Source organism: Microtus pennsylvanicus, chromosome 11 (genome assembly GCF_037038515.1).
Source record: "Microtus pennsylvanicus isolate mMicPen1 chromosome 11, mMicPen1.hap1, whole genome shotgun sequence".
Classification (NCBI taxonomy): domain Eukaryota; kingdom Metazoa; phylum Chordata; class Mammalia; order Rodentia; family Cricetidae; genus Microtus; species Microtus pennsylvanicus.
In genome coordinates this window covers 19524099-19543634 of record NC_134589.1, presented here as the reverse complement: position 1 = coordinate 19543634, position 19536 = coordinate 19524099, and the positions used below count along the sequence as shown (strand labels likewise).

Here is a 19536-nt window from a genome sequence, read left to right as displayed (position 1 = left end):
AACTCCAGCTCCAGGGGATTTGACACCTGTTCTCCATAGGAACCCACACACGCATAGCATGTTATACTTCCAGAGTCTACACATAAAAAGGAAATAAATATTAAAATGAGGGTTGGAGAAATGGCTTAGTGTATAAAAGGGTCCGCTGTCAAGTCTCACAACCTGAGTTCAGTCTTCAGAGTTCACATGGTGGGAGGAGGAAGCAGACTCCCGCCTGCAGTCTTAGGGCCTCCACATGCACCCTGAAGCAGATGTGAACACACACACAGGGTCCTTGTGGTGGGAGGAGGAAGCAGACTTGCAGCAGTTGTGAACACACTTGCATCCATTAACATTTCCTGACTAACTGTTGGGGGCCAGATGAAGGCGTAAATCACAAACAATCCCACACCAGTTTGGACTTCCTGGGGATAGGACCAAGGTCGTCAGGCCTGGCAGCAAGAGCCTTGACCATCTAACTTCTCTGCCTCCATCTCCCTCTGTTTTAGTTCTGGGATTACCAGTGTGAGTCACCACACCCGGTTTATGCTCTGCTGGTAGCTAGCACCCAGCCCTCCGGGCATGCTAGGCAAGCAAGCACCCTACCAACTGAGCTAAATCTCCAGTCCTCCACTACTTTCTCTAAGACCATCATCCTGTATGTACAGTGAGAACATTACAGTTTGTAGCATGCACGAACCCACGTGCTCAGGTACCGCGTGTTGGTACTGTGCATGTGAGATGAATGTGTAAGTTGGGTATCCAGGACGAGGGGTGCAGTGAAGTTCCAGGAGTGCTGCAGTACGGGCGAGCCCTAGAAACACCTTGGGTCCATTTCTGTTCGTGGTGGCCATTGTACATTCATAATTCTTTTACTGCTGCCAAATTTTGTTGCCCCCACATTCAGTTATACTGCTGTAGGTGGGTTGTTGCCTACAGCTTAAGTGTAAGGGACTGGGCTCTAGGTGTGAGACAGGTTACAGTAAACATAGGCGTACCGTCTATTGGGTGGGGGTGGATCAGTAAGTGCTGTGAGGAGAGGTTTAGCAGCCCACAGAGCCAAACAGGGTGCTGTTGTTTATACTTGAGGACAGCGAAGCAGAGAGTTTGGGGAACGCTTTCTTTTTTAAAATCAGTTTTGTTTATAAGGTGTGTGTGTGAGAGAGAGAGATGGCGCATGTGCAGGTGTGTGCTCAGGTCAGTCTGAGGAGTTGGTTCCCCTACAGGGGTATTCCCCGGATTATCAGCTTCAGGCATGGCAGGCAAACCCTTGACCTGCTGAGCCTTCTCCCTGGAGGAACGCTTTCTTTGCTGGGAGCTGCAGAGGAGCAGAGTGCTCAGCTTGGTCAAGTAGCTCTGACCAGCAGAGGGGCTAGCTAGAGGAGGGACGATGAGAAACACAGGGTGGGAGCGTTCTGTGTCCACGAGGCCTGTGAAGGATTCTTTAAGGTCTTAACACTGGAATGGGTTAGGAGTTCCTGGGGAGTTTTGAGGGCTGTTCTGAGCTGACACTGGCTGGACCAGCAAGTTTGATCTCAGGAGTCCATGGTGGCAGGAGAAACCCACTCCCAAAAGTTGTCACGTTACCTCCACACTGACCTTCCTCTGCCCCGCCCTCCCTCAGTCCCTTCCTTTCTTCCTTAGGCTCTTGCTGTGTTGCTCAAGCAAGTGGGAAGATAGGGGGTTTCAGTGGTGGTGACATCACATTCTGAATTGGGAAGATGAAGTGACCATGACCTCTGTCCTCTCATTAGTTCTGACAAGACTCCTGTGAGAAGTCATAACTGATCCTATTTTTTAACTCAATTAAGGGAAGTTCTGAATGCAGAAGGAAATTGCCCGAGGTCCTTCACTCTGTTTTTTTTTTTTTTTTTCGAGACAGGGTTTCTCTGTGGCTTTGGAGCCTGTCCTGGAACTAGCTCTGTAGACCAGGCTGGTCTCGAACTCACAGAGATCCACCTGCCTCTGCCTCCCGAGTGCTGGGATTAAAGGCGTGCGCCACCATCACCCAGCTGGTCCTTTTGGAGTGGGTCTTCCCTGTGACCCGTTTTTCTGCACTAATGTCTACACGGTAGTCCAGTCTGTGCACGCCCTGCCATTCATTCCTAGCTGCTCCTTGGCATGCTGGCTTGTGCTGAGAAGAGATCATCTCCTCCCTTTTGGTGTTCCCATGGGCAGAAGGAAGAATTAACCCCCTCTTGCCACTTCCTCCAGGTAATGGGCAGCTCAGAGGAACTGGTGACTTAACAGACCTATCGGAAAGGAGAACCTGAACTCCCTCCTGGTTTAAACAGCAAACCCTCACCCATAATGACCGATTAGGAGTGGGGGAAGAGTATTAAAATAGCACTTAATAGTAACCCGACAAACAATGTACTTTTTCAGTCATTGGTTCTACAAGAAAATAATTGGGTCCCAAGACAGGACTGACTCATTTTAATGTATGATTATATTGATCATTGGAGGAAAACGGATACAACCCTTTTGGAAAGCAATTGAAGGAGAAAAGTGGCCAGCTGGTCAGACATGCCCAGTGTGACACCCCGAGAAGTGAGCTGCTCACTAAGGAGCAGCCAGCTCCTGGCCTGCTGCAAGCCTGGGGCCAATAGAAGAGGGCCTCACATGGTATCTTCAGTAACCAAGTAGCATCTCCTGATCACCCCACCCCAGGAATGAGACCCCAAGTTTTTACCTTCCCTTTCCCTGGGCATTATTCCATAAGTAGTTACCAAAGACTCCCTCCAACTGGGCATGGTTGTACATACCTGCACTCCAGTGTTCAGGAGTGTTGGGTAGAGAGGATTGCTGCAAGTTAGAGGCTAGCCTCGGCTGCATTGGGAGACCAGGTCTCACAAACAGATTGCTACAAAGTTAGAGGCTAGCCTCAGTTGCATTGGGAGACCACATCTCACAAACAAAAGAAACATTCCCTCTATGGAATGGTAGGTACCCTTAGTTCTAAATTACATATGAAAAAACTTGAGTCAAAGATTAAATAGCTTTTTAAAAAAAAAACAATGGGTCAGCCTTTTTTTAAAAAAATTTATGTGCATGGGTATCAGGTCCCCTGGAACTGGAGTTAACAGTTATAAACTGCTATATGGGTGCTGGGAATTGAACCCAGGTCCTCTGGAAGAACAGTCAGTACTCTTACCCCCTGAGCTATCTCTCCAGTCCAAGATTAAGTAATTTAACGTCACATATTAAATGAAATATTGAACGTTACTCACTATGCTGGAGATAGGAACAAATTAGATGTGGTTTGTGGCTTTGTGGAATTTGTCACTTAAAAGTAGTCAGGCATGGGGACTGATAATTGGCTCGGCAGCTTGTCTTGGTCTCATAGGGGACCTAAGTTTAAGTCCCTGCACCCAGCTGCCTGAAACTCCAGCTCCAAGGAGATCCAATGCCTCTGGCCTCTGCAGGCATCTGCACTTACATGCTCATAATTAAAACAAATTTTTAGAAAATATTCATATACAAAAAGTCACACGTTAAAAGTACAAAGCAGGAGTACATGGGAGGCAGAGTGAGTAGGCTGTCGGCAGCGCCTGGCATCTGGTAATGAACAGGGCTCATCTGTAGCAGCCCAGACAGACCTCTCTGGCCCCTCCCCATCATTCCTGGTACTACCATTTCCCCCCATCACATTCTGTGCTCTTGTTCATTCGGTAGGGTAGGGTCAATGAACGGTGTGTACCAGATGATAAAAAATCAGGCATCAAGAGTTATCAGGAGCAGCGTGCATGGAGGCCTTGAGATGGAAGAGAGGCTGTGCGGCCAGGGAGTGACTGGAGTTCCTGAGACCTTTGTGCACAGCCCTGAGGGAATGGAGAAGGCAGGGGCGGTTTATGCAGAGGAGTGCCTGCTTAGATGAACCTTTAGACCTCTCAGCTTCCAAGAAAGAAGTAGGGACTGTTGGGTTAGGAGTCAAGGCCACAGGATCAGCCTGTGGTATTAGGTCAGCAGTGAGGCAGCTCACTCATTTCCCGAAGAAACCAGAGGACAGTCCAAGGAAATTCTTCCCAAATCTCCTTTGTCTTCTCTGGGATGTGGGGCCCAAGAGGGAACGTTAGAAGGGCATATTGGAGTAGCTCGCTGAGAGAGCCCACTGTTTACAGAGCACAATAGAATGGAGCCTCCTCTTGGGTCTTTGGGCCACAGAGGATTTGGGATGTAGACGCTGTTGTCTCAAAGCCTTTACTTGTCCTTTTCTTTGCATCTGAGCCTCTCCCCTGACATGACAAGTGACAGGGAGGAAGCATTGGACGTGGCTCCCCCGGGAACAGTCCTGCTCTTCTGGCCCCGCCTTGGCTAGTGGAGCCCATGCTGAATTCCTGGCGCTAGCTTCCCATTTCCCTTCTCTGAACCTTTAGCTATCCTCCAGCCAAGCCAGCTGTGAGAACAGCCTGTGGTCTTGCAGAGGAAGAGAGCCAGGCCGTGGTGGCCCATCAGGTAAAGGTGCTTGCTTGCCAGTCTGAGTTAATTCTCAGGACCCACATGGGGGAGAGGATCAGCCTTTAAATGTCCTCTGATCGCTACACATGCACAGACATACATGTAACTTTTGTTTATTTGAGACAGCCCTAGCTGTCCTGGAACTCACTATGCAGACTAGGCTGACGTCAAACTCAAAGAAATCTGCCTGTTTCTACCTCCTGAGTGCTGGGATTAAAAAGTGTGAGCCATAGTGCCTGGCCAATAGATGTAGTTTTTTTGTGGGCTTGCTTTTCAAGACCAGGTTTCTTTGTGGAACAGTTCAAGATGGCCTCAAACAGAGATCCGCCTGCCTCTGCCTCCTGAGTGCTGGCATTAAAAGCGTGCACCACCACCAGTGCCTGGCTATATATGTAATTTTAGGAAGAGCGACCAGGGCCTCCATATTGGTCATGGCATTTCTTGACTTACCAGCTGAGCGTTTTTGACTGTTTGCAGGAGAGGAGGAAATCGTCTATGACACAGCCTGTCTCAGGATCTAATGCTTGATGGGCCCTTTGTGTGCAGGGCTGGGGACTGAAGCCCAGAAAAGGTTAGGCCTCTGGGGCTCCATTGTTGGTCATTCGCAGAGCACTTGCCCTCTGGCCCAGGTGTTCATAGACAGGGACCCACGCCTCTCTCTGTAGCCCCTAGCCTTCCCTCTTAGCCAGTGCTTCCAGCCTGGCTGGTTTCTGTTTAGGGCTGGAGTCCAGTCTGGGTTTTTTTTTTTTTTTTTTTTGTTTTTTTAAAGGTTTATTTAACTTTATGTGCATTGGTGTGAAGGTGTCAGATCCCCTGCAACTGGATCTTTAGACAGTTGTGAGCTGCCATGTGGGCACTGGGAATTGAACCTGGGTCCTCAGGGAGAGCAGTCAGTGCTCTTAACCACTGAGCCATCTTTCCAGCCCCCCAGTCTGTTTTTTAAAGCTTTGCAGAGGACTCAGATTTGGCCAGACTTAGGGGTGGTTGTGAGGTTCTGCTTCAGCAGTGGGTCACCGGGGAAGTGGGGTCGATTCTGGGAAATAATGGCTTGATAGGCAGCATGGGCTGTTAAAGGTGTGTGCTTGGGGGAGCTGTTGACACGCTTGAGTGGTCCTTGGAGGAATTTGGTGTAAGCCTTGCTTTCTGCCTTGCTGGACTTGGAAAGGACAGTGGGCTCTAGCTTCAGCCTCCTTTCTTGGCACAACCTAATCTCCGGACAGCCTAGAGTGCAAAGGGGCTTCTGGGCCATGCCAGGGCCGGTGTCACCTGACTGTTCCTGTCCCCCACTGGTGCTCTGTTGCTTCCAGCTGTTCTCATTTGTTTCCGTCTGTCTCCGGTTTTCCCACAGGGCAGAGTCTGTAGTTTCCATGGGTTGTCCGCGAGGTCCCTGCACATTGCTGTAAGCACGGAGGAGCTCATCAACAGCTGGTGAGGGACAGGAGCAGCTGAATCCTATCCATCCCCTTCGAGCCAGTAGCCAACCCCTCCCCGTGCATGTATTTCCTCTGTCCCCTCGGCCTCCCTTGTGAAGGCAAAGTGTCTGGCTGTTTCCACAGATGCAAGTCCAAGGCACTGGAAAGGGTGGTTGTTCATTTGGTTGTTGTAGTACCCTGCACTTTACAAACACCCTTCCTCCCTTTCTGCAGGACAAAACAGAGCATAATCAAGAAATCAGAGCCGGGCAGTGGTGGCGCACGCCTTTAATCCCAGCACTCGGGAGGCAGAGGCAGGCGGATCTCTGTGAGTTCGAGACCAGCCTGGTCTACAAGAGCTAGTTCCAGGACAGGCTCCAAAACCACAGAGAAACCCTGTCTCGAAAATCCACAAAAAAAAAAAAGAAAGAAAGAAATCAGCCGATCAGCCACTGGGAATGATGTACATACATACTTACTTTTTTTTCTTTCTTTCTTTCTCTCTCTTTTTTTTTTAAAGTTTTCTTTCTTTTTGTTTTTTGAAATAGGGTTTCTCTGTGTTACAATCCTAGCTGTCTGGAACTAGCTCTTGTAGATCAGATTGGCCTGCCTCTGCCTCCCAAGTGCTGGGATTAAAGGCTTTGATAATCCCGGTACTTGGGAGGAGCAAGAGTTCAGGGTCAGCTATAGTGAGTTCAAAACTAGCCTGGGCAGGTCTCTTCCTTTGTTCTTTACTATGTGCCTCTGTGAGTGAAGAGCTAGGGTCTATTCTGAGCCCTGCCGTACACTGGAATTGCTGAGGCTGCTCTATCCCCAGAGATTGGATTCCATTCCATTCTCAGGAGGGGTCTGGGCAGCTCTGGGGATGGGTTTGAGGTCAGCTTGGCTAGGTGGTCTTCCAAGTCCCTTCAGCTGAGTCTGGCAGTTGGTGGCTTCTCTTGTGGGACCCTGGCCCTTTCCCTTTGTTCAAATTCCACTCCCCTACTCGACTGGTGTTCCAGAAAAGAGATACAGACCTTGCTTGCTTTAGAGCAGAACTTCTTAAAATGTTCCTACCCAGACTTCTCACCGGAATGTGACTCTGGGTACACGGGTATTAGTGGCAATAATCAAGAAATGTATTTTAAGGGCCAGCAGGATGACTCAGCAAATGAAGGTGCTCAAACACTTCTTTGATATACACATGACGGAAGCAGATTTGCACACCAGTGGATGCAGTGTTTTTACATAAATCTTTAACTCTCTGGTTTTGATGTGTGTGATTTGTCTGAATATATGTATTTACACCAGGTGTGTGCCTGGTGCCTGCAGAGGCCAGAAGAGGGTGTCAGATCCTTGGAATTGGAGTTATAGGTGGTTATGAACCACTGTGTGGGTGATAGGAATCAAATCTGGTCCTCTGCAAGAGCGGCATCTGCTCCTAAGCCCTGAGCCATTTCTCCAACCCTTTTTGCCTTTTTTTTTTTTAAGATTTATTTATTTATTATGTATACAGTGTTCTGCCTGTGTGCATCCTTGTACCCCAGAAGAGGGCACCAGATCTCATTACAGATGGTTGTGAGCCACCATGTGGTTGCTGGGAATTGAACTCAGGACCTCTGGAAGAACAGTCAATGTTCTTAACCGCTGAGCCATCTCTCCAGCCCCCCCTTTTTGCCTTTTTGAGACGGGGCCTTGCTATGTACACGGGGCTGGCCTCAAACTTGTAACAGTTCTTACCCCTTTGTCCAGAATGCTGGGATACAGGAATATGCCACACCAAGCAAGAAATAAATCAAGTCAGGGTTGACTATTTGATAGTATAGGATGTAGATCATCTTCGGTGTTTCTCAGAGTTGATTGATACTTTAATTTCCTGGGCGTCAATGCTGCGAACACCCATTCACCTGAGGACATAGTATAAAATGAGGTAGGTATGTTTAGGGCTAGTTCAGAAGTTGTTGTAAATTTTGACTTAATTCTGCCCAAATTCATGTAATAATTTTAAAAAATGAAACTCAAGTCAGCAACTCAAATAGCAGTTTTTAGAATCAAACATTTTGGTAATAGTCTCCAAAGATTCGCTAATATGGTATTTAAATGCCAATGAATGACAGTAGGAAAATACTCTTTTTTTTTTTTTATTAAGCCGCTGTGTTTCTGTGTGAGCAGAGCATTCTGAGTGCGTAGGGAAGTGCTGCAGTTCCCGTCACAGCGGTCTCGCACGGGTGTTTCAGGCAGCGCTTGCTGCCATTGGGAAGCGTCATGACGTGGGCAGGAGCTGCCAGAAACATGTTGAAACCATTTTGTGAATTTGTTTTAAATTACTTTAAAAAAAACTGTGTGCGTGCATACACGTGTAGAAGTCAGAGGACAGCTGGAGGGTGGCAGTCTGCAGTCCTCCCACGGCAGTCTGCAGTCCTCCCACCGTGTGGGCCTCGGCCATCAGGCTTGGTGCAGACACTGACCTGCTGAGCCAGCTCACTGGGCCCCCAGCCCTTCTCTTGTTTTAGTTTTGTTCTCTGTTAGAAATAAAGTCTCACTCGGTAGTCCATGTTGTCCTGGAACTCACCACATAGCTCAGTCTTCTTGTCCTTAATGTCCTAAATGCTGGGATTATAGGGTCGTGTTGGCACACCTAGTTGAGAAGCTGTGTTTGAGGGACATTGGAGACATGGGGACCAAGACACTGATATCACATTCTCTGTCACAAAGCCTCAGCTGAACGGTCTAAGTTTCTCTTACACAATTGAACCCTGTCCTTAACTCCCTTTTGTTGAAGGGAGACTACGTATCTTCAGGGTAACTTTTAAAATGTGGCATTCTTTAGTTGCCTCTCGCACCCCTGACCCATGTGAGAATGAGCTAGGCAGATGTAAACTTGTGGGTTGGTTTCTTGCTCTCTGTACCTAACAGAAGTGGCTGCTGTTTGTGTCTTCAGGAGAGGCAAACCCATTTCCACATGAGCCAGGCAAAGTGTAATTAGGGCAATAAATCTGCAAGTTAACGAAAGTGGTCCTGATAGATTTCAAGCCCTACTAAGAAAAACATATACTCACACTAAAAATAAAAGTGTAAAAAAAAGATTTAAAGAAACTGAAAATAGTGGCACAGACCTTTATTTAATCCCAGGTACTTGGAAACCTGAAGCAGAAGATAGCAAGTTCAAGGCCTACAAGACACATGAATAAGCCCCCAGGGAATAGCTTATTAGAGCAGTACTTGCCTAGCATGCACCAAGCCCTAATGTCCAGCCCACACCAACACACAGCGCTGGAAATTTCTTCTCAGAAACAACCCCAGAGCTCCCCAGCCCAGGACTGGGCCCTGCCTAACCTGCTATCTCCCGTCGCTCAGCCCTGTGGCCTTGTGCTGACCAGGCCTGAATGTCTCTTGACAACAGGTTTTTCCAGCCTGGTGGAGCAGCTGATTGGCAAGTGTGCCGACTGTCCAGTGCTTTCTGGCTCCTTCTCTGCTTGTCTTCTCTCTCCTGGGAAGATGTTCCTGGTGGGCCTAACGGGAGGCATTGCCTCGGGCAAGAGCTCCGTCATCCAGGTGTTCCAGCAGCTGGGCTGTGCTGTGATTGATGTGGACGTCATTGCCCGGCACGGTGAGTTGGGAGGGGGCCCGAGTGCGGCCCCTGTGCTTCCTTTCTTCCACCAGCCTCCTCTTTATTTTGGGGTGTTCCGAGAGTGAGCCGGTCCTGACCAGATTGCCTGTCTCAAGGCGCTTCAGCTTATTCTTCGCTCTCCCTAAGAGTTTGTCCTCCCAAACTCGGTTCCATTGCTGGCCTGAGGGATTCTGTGGGCTCTGCTTATTCCCTTGATCTACTTTGGCTCCAGTTGAAGGAAATAGCCCTGGTCCCCCATCAGTTTGCCTCTGGTCACGTGGGGTCTTGTGGAATGACCCATCCTCTTCATGCCGCAGTCGTCCAGCCAGGGTACCCTGCTCATCGGCGTATCGTAGAGGCCTTTGGCACTGAAGTCTTGCTGGAGAATGGCGACATCGACCGCAAGGTCCTTGGGGACCTGATCTTTAACCAGCCTGACCGTCGTCAGCTCCTCAACTCCATCACCCACCCTGAGATCCGCAAGGAAATGATGAAGGAGACCTTCAAGTACTTTCTCCGAGGTGAGACTCTAAACTTGGGCGCTGAAGAGGACAGATACCTCCTTGCAAAGCCTTTTTCTATTTGAAGTGGTTCAGGGTAGGGGGTTGGTTATCTAGGTTACTAAGTTTACACTTTTTATTGGTACTTCGCTCTGCAGAAGAGATGGGAGGGCAGAGAAGCTAGCCTAGGTCCTGGAAACTTCCTACCAGCCTCTGGTATATGGCCTCTAGTCTGTGTCCCTGAGTAGAAAAGGCCTGGTGGCCTCCTCCCCTGTCAGCCATAATATGGGGACTATTTCCTGGAGAGCATTTCCTGAGGTCCATTTTGGTTGTCTTCAAGTTTTCCCACTGTGACCATGGCCAGGCCCCTTATCCTTCACGACTCAGATTCTTGTGTACCGGGTAGGGAGCCTCTCCCTAAAGCTCTCTGGTCAATACTTCCCTCTAAGAGAATGTGATGAGGGCATCTATACTGCTGACCCAAACCTACCTCTCCATCCCTGAAGCGCTGGGAAGGCTGGAGCTGGCTCCTGGCCCTGCTGCTCTAAACCCCCTCCTGCTATTTGTCCCTGAGACACTTTGCCTCAGCCATCCTTCTTCCTCTACAAGAAGGGTCTGCACTCTGCCTTTGTCCTTCCCCAGTATCTGCCAGGCCATCTTTAGTTAGGCCCCTCTCCCCTCTGCCCGCCCCGCCTGGCTGAGCCCTTCTGCCTTTCATTCCTGCCCTTTGCATTGCTCCCAGGCCAGCCCTGCGTACATTTTGCCGGGCTGCAGGCACCCGTGGCTTCCCCTTCTGAAATAAGCGTTGGATAATGTCACCAGCTCCAAAGCTCTCCTGTTGTGTCATCTACCCAGCCTCCCACCTCCCCAACCACCACCACTTAAATAAAAGCCAGAAAGCTTTTCAGCTCGATAAGGTGAAAAATGGGGACGACAGCTGTGGCTTCCACAGCCCCAGTTCCTCCCCGATGAGTATAACAAATACAACTGTCAAAGCTGGTATAATCAAACGTCAGATAAGATCACCAGCTGCTGGGGAGGTCTCTGCCTAGGTAGGCGGATGTCTTAATAGAGTCAGGACAGTTTCAGGGCTTATCAAGCCGGGGAGATGTGACAGCTGAACAGCCCTTTACCCGTGAACCAAAGAGCTGGCTTCCAGCTCCCAAGAGGGACCCAGGAGAAAGGACAGGAAGGAGGAGGAGGGAGGGAGAGGAGCAGGAAAGGGAGATAAGAGGCCCTGGGAGGATCCAGCCTTTTCTCTGGCTCTGAGCTGGAGAGGGTGAGATGGAGGTAGAGAGGCTCGATGCCAACTTCCCTCCTCCCAGGAACAATAGCAGTAACCCCCATCATTTGGGGGCTTGGCGGCTGCTCAGTGTCGCATGCATTCGGAGCTCATGTAATCCTGCCCGTCACCCGTGAAGCCGGTGTTCCTTCATTCATACACAGATTAGTCTGTTAAGGACCTGTGGTCACAGAGGGCACCACAAACTCAGGTGTGTCAGCAGAGCTCAGGAACCCAGTGCCCTCCTCAACCAGGGCTGTTCTTAGGGTTCCTGGGCCACGGGTCGTGGGAGCCCCAATCTCAGCAGCTGGTGTGTGGTTCTGTGTTTGAAAATGTCTGGAGTGAGATACCATCCAGGTCCCGGGTCTCTGAGCAGCCTCACTCCCTGTCCTTAGTCTGCTGCCCACACAGGGCACAGGATCAGCAGGAATACACATAACTGTCAGGGATGTGCCCATTCACAGTGTGGGAACGCATTGTCTCTCTCCAGCCTTTTCTCTACTGAGGGAGCCCTGTAGTCAATGCGACTCAGCCTTGCTGCTCTGAGATAGTACAGGTCTCACAGAGAGCTGCAGAGGTAGCCACCGACTCTTCCTGGCTTCCAGGAAAGGGCCTATGCTTTGGGTTTTATGAGCCAGTGTAAGGTCAAATAGGGAAGAAAGGCTCAGAATCTCCCAGAAACTCTTCCCACTTGCCGACAACCCTGGCTATGTCTTGTCTCAGGGGTCGAAGGTCAAGGTTTACATTGTCCTTTGCATTGTGCTCTAGACCTCCACCTGGTCTGCACAGACCCTCCCAGCTCGTGGGTGCTGCTGGTCCTCGTGAACTCCTTGCCTCTACCTTCTCACTCCAAATATCCACGTTTTTCCGGCTTTTCAAAGCTAGTGCAAATGCCAGTCCTTCTCCAAGGTCTTCCCTGGTCAGCCAGCCAGAAGTTATTTTCTCTGGCATTCTGCTCTGAATGGCATCGGAACTGGCTGGCACTCAGGGTATGTCTGTCCTTGGAAGGTCTCTTATCTGCTGGGGCCTTCTCTATGGCAGGGACTGGTCACAAGCATCCTTCCTGGTATGTAGTAATATGGAGCGGCAGGGGCTGCGTCCCCCAACACCCCAGCCGCCGGCTCCAAACCCCGCTGCCTGGCTCGGCTAGCTTATGCCCCAAATAATTACTCGGACACTGTATTCTTTTAAACACTGCTCTGGCCCGTTTCTAATCATCTGTGTAGCGCCCCTAGGTGCGCTTACCGGGAAGATTCTAGCCTAAGTCCATCCTGGGTCGGAGCTGGGGCATGGTGTGCGTCTTCCCTGGAGCGGGGAGCATGACGTCTCTCTGAAGGCGTCTGCTCTGGAGAGGAGAGCTGCGGATTCTGACCTCACTTCCTCTTCCTCCCAGCCTTCCCCTCTGTTTACTCCACCCACCCAAGGGTGGGCCCATCAAATGGGCCCAACAGTCTCTCCATTGCTTAAACAATGAAATCAACAGATTGATACATGACACTCCCACATCACTTCCCCTTTTTCTGTTTAAACAAAAAAAAGGAAGGCTTTAACCTTAACATAGCAAAATTACATATAACAAAACAGTTATCAAGTAAAAGTTACATCAGAAACATTTATACATATAACAAAATTGACCTTAAATCTCTATAAATAAAGCAAAATCTATACTAATGCAAATTATTCATACCTATATCATATCCCCCTTTAAATGTAAAAGAACGTTTATAAACAATTTTTGGGAACATGGGCGCAGTTTTTTCTCTCCAAACTGCTTCCTGCTGAATGGGGGCGTCGTTAATGATTTTAGGGTGTAACCTGTGTGCCAGGTTTATCTCAGTTGGCAGTTGAGCAAGGCAATTTTCTGAAGATGTTCACAGCAACCCTTCAGGAGGACGTGGTCCATCATACCAAATCGGGATTGAAGAAATGAACAGGGTCTCATCCTCTGTGAAAACAAAACAAGAAACTCCTTTCCAAAGCATCATGTCCTTAGATCCAAATTTCGAAATCGTAATACCCTTATATCCATTCTGGTTTAGCTTGGCAGCCCATATAATGAAATGTCTCTCTGTACTTAGCTCCTTCACAGTCAAAAATTTTAAAGAAAACACAATAATACAAATACAAATAATAATCCAGACTCTATGTGAATTTTCCATCTTTACGCGGCTTATTTTTCTTTATTTCTTTTAATCTCTTAACTATCTGTACTCTGTCTCTTTAAAGACTTTACCTTTTTTTTTTTTAAGCATTAACTTTATTCTCTATATTCTTTTTCTTCTCTCTCCCAAGCCAACGTACATTCATCCAACAGTGTGACTCGTTTAGTGGTCTGAATCTGTACTATTGTGAATCTGCAATTTTTTACTATCCAGGAGCACTTTTGATTTGCGCCTTTAAATCACTAGACGCTTAAGAATCTAGGCTGTGACATTCCTACGTTAACTTTTTGCTTTTTGAGCCTATATCTTTGACCAGTAGACCAGGCTGTCTTTGAACTCTCAGAGATCCGCCCGTCTCTGCCTCCCAGGCATTGGGATTAAAGGTGTTTGCAACTACACCTTGAACTCACAGAGATCTGTTCGTCTCTGCCTTCTAGGCACTGGGATTAAAGGCGTGTGCTACCACACCTTGAAGTCACAGAGGTCTATCTCCCTCTGCCTCCCAAGTGTTGGGATTAAAGGTGTGTACTAAGACACACGACAACTCTCTTCCTTTTTTTTGTTTATTGCTTTAAGAACTTCAACTTTTAGTCTGCATATATTTTTAACACACTTTAAACCATTTAGAAATTCTCTCTGTCTTTGAATCTCTCTTTACTGTATATCTCTCTTTCTCTGACCACAAGAGTCTTTAATTTACCAAGCAATATCAGTAGGACTAAAGGCGTGGCTTTGACGGCTGGATCCTTAGCTTTCCAGCCTCACGGCTGAGGTACTGGCTGTAGCCATGTTTATAGCCACAACTGGCATTTCAAGGTCCTTGCCAGCCAGAGAGCTACAACAGACAACACTCAAGTCCTCTCTTGGTAGCTGGCCCTCCTGCCTCAAACAGTCAGAGTTTGCCCTGGCAGGATGGCCCAGAAAGCCGGCATTTTTAAACGGCGCAGCTTTTTTCCTGCTACAGCTGAAAACCGAAAAGCATGCGTTCAGCTTTTCGTCAACACCATTTAAGTGTTTCGTGGCAGGACCTCTTAATGAGCTGCAGGCTTTGCAGCTAAAGCCGAGTCAGGAAAATTTCAAAATGGAGGACGTACCATTTTGTGCTAGCTCTGGGGCCACCAGGTAGGAGCGGCACTCAGCAGTTTAATTCTGAGACTGAGCGTGCAGCACAGAAATTCTTTTCATCCAAGTAACATCCAAATCTGACACGCAGAGCATTGCGCAGTCTGAAAACACGTCCCTGTATGGCGGCAGGAATCCGCCATGCTCTTCCGCCTGCCTAAGCCTGATTCTGCCTTCTGCCCAGGAGCAGGCGGGGAGCTCTGAGTCATCGTCACGGTCTCAGAGCACTCTCCTTCCGATCACAAGCGGGAACACAAACATAAAGCCAGAGTTTGCACTGGCAGCACAGCCCCAGGAAGCCACGCTTTGAAATGACACAGCGTTTTTTATGCTGCTGTTGCCGAATCAGGAAATCTCTCTACAGCACGCTATCAACAAACAGCAAAAATCTGTGTTAAATGCTCTCTCCCTTATTTTTAAGCCTTCTCAGGTTTTTTAAGTGGGTTTAGTTAGCCACACGTCTGGGCGTCATTTGTAGTAATATGAGCGGCGGCTGGGCTGCGTCCCCAAACACCCCAGCCGCCTGCCCGGCTCGGCTAGCTTATGCCCCAAATAATTACTCGGACACTGTATTCTTTTAAACACTGCTCTGGCCCGTTTCTAATCATCTGTGTAGCGCCCCTAGGTGCGCTTACCGGGAAGATTCTAGCCTAAGTCCATCCTGGGTCGGAGCTGGGGCATGGTGTGCGTCTTCCCTGGAGCGGGGAGCATGACGTCTCTCTGAAGGCGTCTGCTCTGGAGAGGAGAGCTGCGGATTCTGACCTCACTTCCTCTTCCTCCCAGCCTTCCCCTCTGTTTACTCCACCCACCCAAGGGTGGGCCCATCAAATGGGCCCAACAGTCTCTCCATTGCTTAAACAATGAAATCAACAGATTGATACATGACACTCCCACATCACTGGTATCCTTGCAGAATTGAACTTGGGAGTTTTCCATCCTCTCCCCAGGGTACCGCTACGTGATTCTGGACATTCCTCTCCTGTTCGAAACCAAGAAGCTGTTGAAGTACATGAAGCACACAGTGGTGGTGTACTGGTAAGTGTGGAGCCCGGCCTGGCTGATGGGGGCTGGAAAGGACAGCTAGGGTGAGGTGTGCCTGGGACACATCCCTTACGCTGTCCCATGGAGTGGTGCCCGGGCTTACAGAAACCAACTTCTTTCTGTCCTGATCCTGATGACACTGGGGCAAATAGGAGTTGAGAGTCCCCAGGCCTCCCTAGTGTTTGGGAAGGGCTCCCCCTGCTGGCGTGGAGACACTCTAGTTGAGTTGTCTGGTTTTGCTCCAGCCCCCCCCCCCTTACTCAGTGACTCCCTCCTTCACCCTAGAGCAGTTCACAGCTTTCCAAACACTCCGTGTTTACAGCCTCATGCTCTCACTTCAACATGGAGTATTCATGGCAGATGGACACTCCTGAGTTTTAGAGAGACAGTGGAAGTGGAGGCAGTTGCAGAATGTGTTGGCGATCACCCATTGGGAGCACCCATGAATAGAGAGCAGAATGTTCAAGATCACCCATTGGGATCACCTGTAGGCAGAGCTGTGTGGATGTAACTGTCAGAAGAACCTAAGGAAAGAGCTTTCTTCTCAGAATTCCTCAGAACAGGAAGCAAATCAGAATCCAGGTTTGTCAAACAGGAGAATCAAGCTGCTGACAAAATGAGTCAGAGTCCCTGCGGGTGAGAATAGACAAAGCACAGGGTATCTTCTTCCCAGAAACTTCCCGGATGTCATAATGTAGCAGACACTTAGGTGGGCCTTGGCTCTGCAGGTATTTTGGGCACAAGGTGGTTGTCAAGGGATCGATGTGTAGGAGGCTCTTAGTACCCTGGGATGCTCAGTGCCCTGAACATTGCCATATCCTTACCCAGATCTCTCATGGGCTGCCACTCAGTCTGAACCCCCTGAGCCTGGCGGTCTCACCATAGGACTGTACTTCCCCACATAAGCCTTCAGTCTCTTCCTTGTTTGTTTTTTGTGGTGATGAAGATAGAATAGAACCCAGGCCTTGCCCATGTAAACCAAGTATATCCCAGCCTCTCTGGGCTCTTTATTCTGTTTGTGGAGGATGCCAGCTGAGACCAGGAGGGCCCTATGAAGTCCTTGGATTCTCGGTGCTTTAATGACAGAATTAGGCTCGGGAGATGACTCTGTGGTCAAGAGCACTAAATATCCAGAGGACCAAGGTTCAGTTCCCCACACCCACAGGGTGGCTTGGGATATTTATAACTCCAGTTCCAGGGGTACAACTCCTTCTGGCTTCTATGGGCACCAAGCACATGCTTAATGCCCTTATATACATGTAGGCAAAATACTCATAAAATAAAAATCAATCTCTTCAGAGAAACCCTGTCTCAAAAAACCAAAAACCAAAAAACCTCTTTAAAAATTAATCTAGGGGCTGGAGAGATAGTGATGAAGAACACTGTCTGCTCTTTCAGAGGTCTTGAGTTCAATTCCCAGCACCCACATGGTGGCTTACATCCTTCTATAATGGGATCTGATGCCCTCTTCTGGTGTGCAGGTATACATGCAGGCAGAGCATTCACATGTAAAAAGTAAATTTTTAAAAAATAACCAACTGGGTAGTGGTACATGCCTCTAATCCTAGCACTCAGGAGGCAGAGGCAGGAGGATCTCTGTGATTTCAAGGCCAGCATGATCTAGAGAGCTAGTTCTAGGACAGCCAAGGCTACACAGAGAAACTCTATCTCAAACAAACAAAAAACAAACAACAAAAAGTCTGTAGGGATCAGCAAGGGGAAGGTCAGATTATTTGCTTGTCACCGAAGGCTCTGGACCTTGTGACCCAGCATGGAGCAGTTTGGACCTAAATGTGGTCCTTAATGGTTTTTTTTTTTTTTTTTTTTTTTTTTTTTTTTTTTTTTGGTTTTTCGAGACAGGGTTTCTCTGTGGCTTTGGAGCCTGTCCTGGAACTAGCTCTGTAGACCAGGCTGGTCTCGAACTCACAGAGATCCGCCTGCCTCTGCCTCCCGAGTGCTGGGATTAAAGGCGTGCGCCACCATCGCCCGGCCTTAATGTTTTTAAGAAAAAATTGGCTTGTGAAATGAGTAAAGAAAAACAGCCATCAGCAGGGTCTGGCATGCACTGCCACAGCCCTAGGGAGGCTGTTGGTGCCTCTGCTGTTCCATCCGGGGAGACTCTTGGTTCCACACCACACCTTTGGAAGAGTGCACTCCCAGGCAGCTGCCAGCCAGCTCCATTCTCTTGTAGATTGCCCAGCCACAGACGTGCCATGGCTAAAGCTGGAGTGTTCTCTGCCACTGTAGCCTCTGTATAGCGAGGCTAATGTTCATAGAGGAGACTCAACTTATGTCTGGCTTTGTTCTGTTCTCGAGTTGCAGACAAAGGCCTGGAGTGGTAAACATCTCATTTTATAGAGGGAAACTCAGGCCAGTGGACAGACATACCTGGACTATAGAAAACATCTGCTACAGCCCACCCCCGTCTGCCCTTGTTGGGTGTCTGAGGTTAAATTCCCAGCACCCACATGGTGGTTCACATCCATCTATAATGGGGCTTACGGTCCTCTTCTCCAGGACCCATCTCAGCCTGACAGTGTGGCTGCAGGCAGGAGAGGGTGTTTCCAAAGGGAAGATGCCGTCCTAACCTATGCCCCAAGCTGGACCTTACCTCGCTGTCCACTTGTGAATCTTACTGCAGAGAGGGAGGCTGGGGTCCACAGTGCACTTTTCCCTGTCCCTAGTGACCGAGACACACAGCTGGCACGGCTGATGAAGCGGAACAGCCTGAGCCGCGAGGACGCAGAGGCAAGAATCAATGCCCAGCTGCCCCTGAAGGACAAGGCCCGCATGGCCAACCACGTTCTAGACAACTCGGGCGAGTGGAGCCTCACCAGACGCCAGGTCATTCTCCTGCATGCCAAGCTGGAACGCTCCATGGAGTATCTGCCACTGAGGCTCGGGTTCCTGACGGGCCTAGCAGGCATCGCCAGCCTCCTGTACCTGCTCACCCGCTACCTTCTCCCTTCTCCCTAGTTGGGTACAGCAAGACAGCAAGCATTAGGCCTCCTCCTTGGAGACCTAAGTCAGGTACCATGTCCTCAACACTACACTCACTCTGATGCTGGGACTGGCCCTTGCTCTGGAGTGTATCCAGTCTGAACTCAGAGCAAAAGGAAGCCCACGGTCAGGTACCCCTTCCCGCCCACCCTAGAGCCCCACCACCCCCATAGTGTCCCATCAGAACAGTATTCACGATGGCAGGGACACAGTGGTCTCTGTGGCCATCCCCCTGGCTACAACGATGTAGCCAACAGTTTCTTGGGCTTGAACCTTCTTGGAGCATCTGCTCCATCATGACCACAAAGTCCCTAGTGGACCACAGCAAATCCTTCTAAACTGAACGCTTTCAAACAGAACTGTCTGCTGGGTTGAAGCCCTTTGCCAGGGTGCAGTTTGACTCCTGTCTGGGGGATGCTGTGACTAGTCCGAGGCAGGGCCCTTTGGAGAGACCCAGCTTCTGCCACCACCTCCCACCACTGCCTCTGAGCCCTGTGCTCTTCTGCATTCCCCGGGCCCCATGCTATCTGATCTCTGTGCCTTCCCCCAGATGCTCCCTGCCTGCAGTACCCTACCCCTGGTGGCCCCTGGTCAGGTACTCCATGTTTTATCGTAATCCATTGTGGAATAATCAACAAGAAACTGGCTTCTCGTAGACTGTATCCCGTAGATGGCAGGTGTGACTCGTCTCCGCTCTAGTGTACCAAGCCTGCTCTCCGTTGGTGCTCAATAAATGGAATTGGTCTGAAATGTCCACTGAATTCCACTTGGCCTCTGCTCACCTGAGGAGGCCAGTAGAGGTGCTGGGCAGATCACAGACCCCACAGGTCTGTTTTTTCTTCCCTGCGGTGTCTGTGGACCTGCTGGTGCAGATCTTGTTCCCAGCAGCCCAGTAAGGCCAGATATGGGTGGGACTGACGTGGGTGTGGCAGTGGCCATTTCTAACGCCCCCTCTCACAGAGCTGCTTACACCTCAGCCTCTCATTAGCTC

At 49.4% G+C, this 19536-nt stretch overlaps 1 protein-coding gene across 3 annotated transcripts in view; it reads left to right on the top strand.

The window, feature by feature from the left end:
• Positions 1 to 19295, top strand: part of Dcakd (dephospho-CoA kinase domain containing) — a 47489-nt gene extending 28194 nt beyond the window's left edge. For 2 of the 3 annotated variants that reach the window (XM_075990587.1, XM_075990584.1), the window contains exons 2-5: positions 9232 to 9438; positions 9756 to 9959; positions 15452 to 15539; positions 18230 to 19295. In XM_075990587.1, the coding sequence (XP_075846702.1) occupies positions 9327 to 9438; positions 9756 to 9959; positions 15452 to 15539; positions 18230 to 18521 (696 nt within the window). In that variant the 5' untranslated portion in view covers positions 9232 to 9326 and the 3' untranslated portion in view covers positions 18522 to 19295. Of the gene's footprint in view, positions 1 to 5785; positions 5866 to 9231; positions 9439 to 9755; positions 9960 to 15451; positions 15540 to 18229 lie in introns of all 3 variants that reach the window. The other variant, XM_075990586.1, reaches the window with a different exon arrangement.
• The last annotated feature ends 241 nt before the right edge of the window (positions 19296 to 19536 follow it).